This window comes from Branchiostoma belcheri, unplaced genomic scaffold, assembly GCF_001625305.1.
Source record: "Branchiostoma belcheri isolate BF01 breed outbred unplaced genomic scaffold, Haploidv18h27 scaffold1100, whole genome shotgun sequence".
Lineage (NCBI taxonomy): Eukaryota > Metazoa > Chordata > Leptocardii > Amphioxiformes > Branchiostomatidae > Branchiostoma > Branchiostoma belcheri.
In genome coordinates, this window is record NW_017802493.1 from 1 (window position 1) to 5501 (window position 5501).

A 5501-nucleotide genomic window follows, 5' to 3' on the forward strand; every position below is an offset into this window, starting at 1 on the left:
TATTCTCGCCACCGCACGCCAACAACACAGTCGAGAAAGACCTGACAGTAGACAACAAAGCTATACAAGTCGTCTCCTCCTTCAAACTCGTGGGAATCACACTGGACCAACAGCTAAACTTCGAGAAACACATCAGCAACACTCAGACGAAAGCATACAAGGCGCTTAAGGCAATCAGCAAGATCACACAAGCAAAAAAGTCACCCAACCAAGAGGCCCACATCCTCCTGTACACAACCCTGGTTCGTCCCATGCTTGACTACGGAGCAGAATGCGTAGTTTCGGCCGGAAACAAGGTGGAGAAGACATACTCACCCATCCAAAGACAGGCACTCCTCGCTGCCACAGGGTGCTTGGAGAGAACTAGCACAGAGGCTCTTGAAGCCATCACAGGAGTACTACCAATTGATATACACCTCACATGCAGACAGGCTCAAACTTACCTAAGACTGACAACGAAACACACGGGAAACGCTATCTACGACACCATCTCCCACATGAGCACACGGAAGTCAAACACTCAAACTGGCACCCCAATCCACCTGCTGCAAACCAGATTCAATGAAATGAAGGGCGACATTGATGAACACATGATGGACAAGGAACCGTACTATGATGCAAGACTCCCTCCCTTCGCTATTGGCTCCATCACAGGCACATTCGTAACTGAAACCAACACTACAGAGGGAAAGGACAAGGCAAGAAGCAAAATCCTAGACATCCTGACAGAAATAACCAGCAGCACTACACCTACCACCGTAATATTCACAGATGGCTCTGCCCTTGGTAACCCAGGCCCCACTGGGTGTGCCGCAGTCATCTATGAAAGATGGGGTCACACAGAACCATTCGCAGTTCGCAAAGCAGTAGCCGCTAAGTCCAACAACTATGAGGGGGAACTGGAGGGACTTCATCTGGCCATAGACACCATCACCCGCAGACAAACCACAAGCAAGAGAGTACTCATCCTGTGTGACTGCAAAGCAGCAATCGAGAACGTCATAGGAGTACAGCAGGTGGAAGCCTACAACGCCCTGGTACACACCATCAGAAACAAACTACAAGCACTCCGACAGCAAGGTATCACCACACAAATCACATGGTGCCCAGGGCACATGGGTATCTCTGGTAATGAAATCGCAGATAACGAAGCTAAACTTGCAGCCAACGAGGCATCAACCAACCCCCAAAACAGCACATCCTGGACCAAGCATCAAGCCATGAAACACATTGAAACAAAAGCACATGAGAGATGGGATAGAAGAACAGAACTCAACATGACAAGTCAACACATGCTGAAGATAGGAACAAACATGAAGAAGAAAGGCAGAGCACTTGGTAGAAGAAGCACACAAGTCACCATCAACCAGCTGGTGAGCGGGCACACCAGACTCAATGCGTACCAGAACTGGAAAAACCCTGAAGTCTCACCATACTGCCCAAACTGCGACGCTCTGGAGACCACCAACCACTACCTGTACCACTGCCCCCGCTATGAGAACGAAAGGCATCACATGCTGATGGAAGCAGACAACATTCACGAGACCTACAACACAGCAAAGGAAGACAGAGACACGGACATCGTCACACTGGCCGGAATGAGAGTAGGACTTCCTGAAGGAGCAAACAACCAGATGTATCTAGCCCTCTCCCGGTACATCGAGAGTACGCGCCGATTTGACGTGCTCTCCTAGAAACACTCTCCGCTTCACACAAGCACGAGTCACCAAGTGTTAATACCTAGAGAGATCATTGACTCTGAACTGAACCAAGTGAAAAACTGAGCACCTAGAGACCACGTCTAGCGACATAATAGACGTTAAACAAGGACAACAACAACAACAACAACAACAAGCTCAGAAGAGGAGCAGTAACTGTACTTAGGTTTTGTTTTATATGGTGCACCCAAAAAAACATTTTGGTGCACCTAATTTTTTAGGTTGGGTGCACCAGTGCACCTATTCCCAAAAATGAATTTCGAGCCCTGTACCTAAACACGTTCCCAGCACGTTGGGGGAGGGGGGCGTCTTATTGTCCTCCCACGCTCAACTAAACAGAACCATAACCCTTACCCGATAACGAGCTTGTACAGCTGCTCCCTGTCCTTGATCCCGTCTACTTTGACGTTTGCAGTCATATCTGGAAGCAGCGTCGGTCCACAGGGCAGCAAAAATATGGATAGATTCGTTTTTTCACAAGAAAACCCTCTGGTTTGCAAATGCTGCCGCCTCTGGTAACCTTTTACCTTTGAACTACATACATATATTACTCCGCCGGTAACTCAAATATCCCTTTTTAAAGCTTCTCAAGGGTAGCAATTCGTTTACAAATGTAAATATCGACAAATCCACAATCTGAAAATAGGTAGTAACATTGGAATTGATTAGATTGATTCATGACGCATGTATTTAAAAGTTAAAGGACTATTTTTGTAGTCCGGTGAATGGCCACAGGATATGAAGTTGACCCGGGTGTTGTTAGGTCACAGATGACAACAAATGTTGACGTGTACTTACTACAGTGTAACACGTTATACCATTGACTCATGGACCATTTTTATAGACTCTAACTTCTGAAATAACATTATCAGACCTCCTTCTAGAAAAGAGGACCGTAAACAGTCATCGTGGAACTTTGAATCACAAATTGACGGGAGATTTTCTTTTTCCAACTTCGAAGGTTGATATACTGATACTGATAGTACCGCAGGACAGTATTTATTAATCCAACCGCCTGACTCGTACTTATGGTGAGTATGGAGTGTTTTCGTCATTCTGTACCTGCACTTTTCTTTACATAATGCGTGCTGCACTCTACTTTAGTATTTTACCTACTCTCCACACTTTTAGCCTGTCAGATCCATAATGCTTAAAATTATACTGTAAAGTGATTAAGCAAGGACATTATATATGTGTAACGTTACTGTATAATGTCCTTGTGATAAGTAACTTAAGTTACTTCACTACCAAAAATGTTTTTTTCTTATTTTTCTTATTTTCTTATGTTGAGAAATATTTTCTTGCCAGGGGGATTTTCAAGAAAATTCAAGAAACATTGAAGACTTCAAAGATTTTCTATGTTGATTCTTTTTTACACAAAGAATTTTATTCTTCTTTTTTCTTAAGAAAAGAAAATATTTCTACTATCATGCTCACCAACAAGAATCTTAAGAAATTTTAGAATTTTAAGAAAGTTTACAGTATTTTTTTCTACTTTTCTTGTGTACAGAATGGTTTTCTTCTTCAAGAACTGAGTTAGCTCTTAGTTCAAGAAATATTTTCTTATGGACAGAATCGTTTCCTTGCTACAGCAAGAAAACTCAGTTTCTTGAATTTTCTTGCTACGGGGATTCTTGAATTTCTTGTTCAAAGAATAATTTTCTTGCTACAAGATACCATTTCTTTGTATAAGGAAAACAAGAAAAACTAGAAAAAAAGCATTTTTGGTAGTGTTATCACAATGGTTGACAGGCAGGACGGGTGTGCCATTCAAATTAATGCCCTCAACTAACAGTATGTCTCAGTAGTTGTCCATAACTATTGTATAATATTGAATTGAATTTGTACGTACTAAGTAATATTGTATTTTGATATGCCTTGTATTTATGCACTTATGTGTCAGTGGTAGCTTCTACCAGCCTTTTTGCTACCTGGTTGCCACTTGTTATGCACTGTTGCATTTAAATAAACAAACAAACAAACAAATAACTTTGTCATAGTAATCTTGAGGACCTGGTCTAAATCCTCATGGCAGTATTTTTTTCCCCGTTTTCAAAACATTGTTAATCATTTTTCACCATCCATCATAAGGTTATAGGTTACAGTTGATGTACACAGTATTGTTAGGGTACAGTAAGTCTGTCCAAGGAGGTTATATAGATCTCCTTGGTCTGTCAACAATGGGGAAAATCTGGGAAAATGGGACTGGACTGCTTTTTCCACCAACCCAGCCAGTCAATATTAAAAAAATACTACCTCTACTCCGCAAGGAGGCAGAGGGGGGCAGAAGATCTACGCAAGTCTCGTCCTAGTCTCGCGTTCTCTTGCGGTATGTACCTTAGGATTTAATAGTCACTGATTGAAAGAATTATCTTACAGAACTTAAAGAAATAAAATCATTAATGTTACATACCGATACTGTAATTGTGTTTAAGGATTAAATTTAAACCGTATCTTGACTCCAGGGAAGGAGACAGGCGTATGTTTCCCGCCACCTTGGTGACAGCATAAACATGGAGCCTGGTGACGCCATTCTTCTGGCCATATTCCTGGTGGTCCTCCTCATAGTCTGTACGATCAGCAAGAGGAGTCGGAGGAACGGTGGACGTGAAGTCGTGGGAGAAACGCGGCGTGCGGCCGGGGGAGCACCGTCCGATGCACCGCCATCATACAGCAGTCTGTACCCTGATCTGGCACAGTCTGGCTCCCAGACATCAGCACGGCACAGCTTCACACGGATCAGGGACAGGTTCAACACACTACAGGACGTTAGTATGGCCATACGGGAGGCTGGGCTCGAGTCTAGTAACCTCATATTTGGTAAGTCAATATAGATATTAGTAACTGTTACAGTAGTAGCCTCTACCAGGCTTTGGAAGGTGGCTGGAAAGAGTAGGACGGCCAAATAGACTCAGAAAACAAGTAACATGCCGGGGGAGTTGGTCTGCTAAAGAGAACAATTTGCCGTTTGCTTCAGGAGCAGCAAACCATTCTCTCCAGCAGACCAACTCCCCTGATATCCTATCTCTCAATTTGGCCGATTTCTACTTTTTCCAGCCACCTCCCAAAGTCTGGTAGAGGCTACATGTAGCATGTTTTACATCAAACTGCTATACTAAAAAAGTGGTAATTAGTAAAGTATACCTCATCAAGTAAGTGTCATTTACATTTACATGACTCTTGCTAATTAGAAGTTATATAACCAACTAGCTTACATTGTACTAGCTTAGCTTGGAATCCATCCCTACAAAATAATTTGCTGGTTCTAGAAGTAACTGCTGCCTGTTAACTCCTAGAACCAAGAAATACATGACTGTGCAGGGAGTCGGTGAAACTCCGGAGGATGGCACCAAGGGTACCAAGAACCAGCTGTAACCAACATATCCAAAAATGTCATCAAGTCAAAGCATAAAGCACCAGAAAACCTGCACAACTGTATCTTCTCAAACTAAACCGTTCGGGCTGTCTCTCATTAGTCATTACAAACACAGAAAGTTCTTTCATTTCTGCACAAAGTACAAATGTATCTAAGGCCACACCAATTTAATTTCTTGGTTAACGGATTCGCCCGCTTCATTTTTTTCTAATTTGAAAATAAAAATAAAAATTCAGAATCAACTGCAAAATGCTCATATTTTGCCCTGAACAGTTGAAAACAGTCCTTTTCTTCCTAGTTGTTACAGTTATTCCATCTTTCAATGCAGTGGTATCATTAAAAGTTCAAAATTCAATGTTTAAATTTTGAACCAGCCTGGTGTGTTGACTTCATGGCTCCTTTCGTAC

At 42.4% G+C, this 5501-nt stretch overlaps 1 protein-coding gene across 1 annotated transcript; it reads left to right on the forward strand.

Annotated features, from left to right (window-relative positions):
• Positions 1-113: 113 nt before the first annotated feature.
• On the forward strand, positions 114-1694 carry LOC109487260 (the record flags this gene model as incomplete). Its single annotated transcript, XM_019791243.1, has 1 exon — positions 114-1694. A coding segment is annotated over one exon (1581 nt), but the record flags the coding sequence as incomplete, so codon positions are not given.
• Between the last annotated feature and the right edge of the window lie 3807 nt (positions 1695-5501).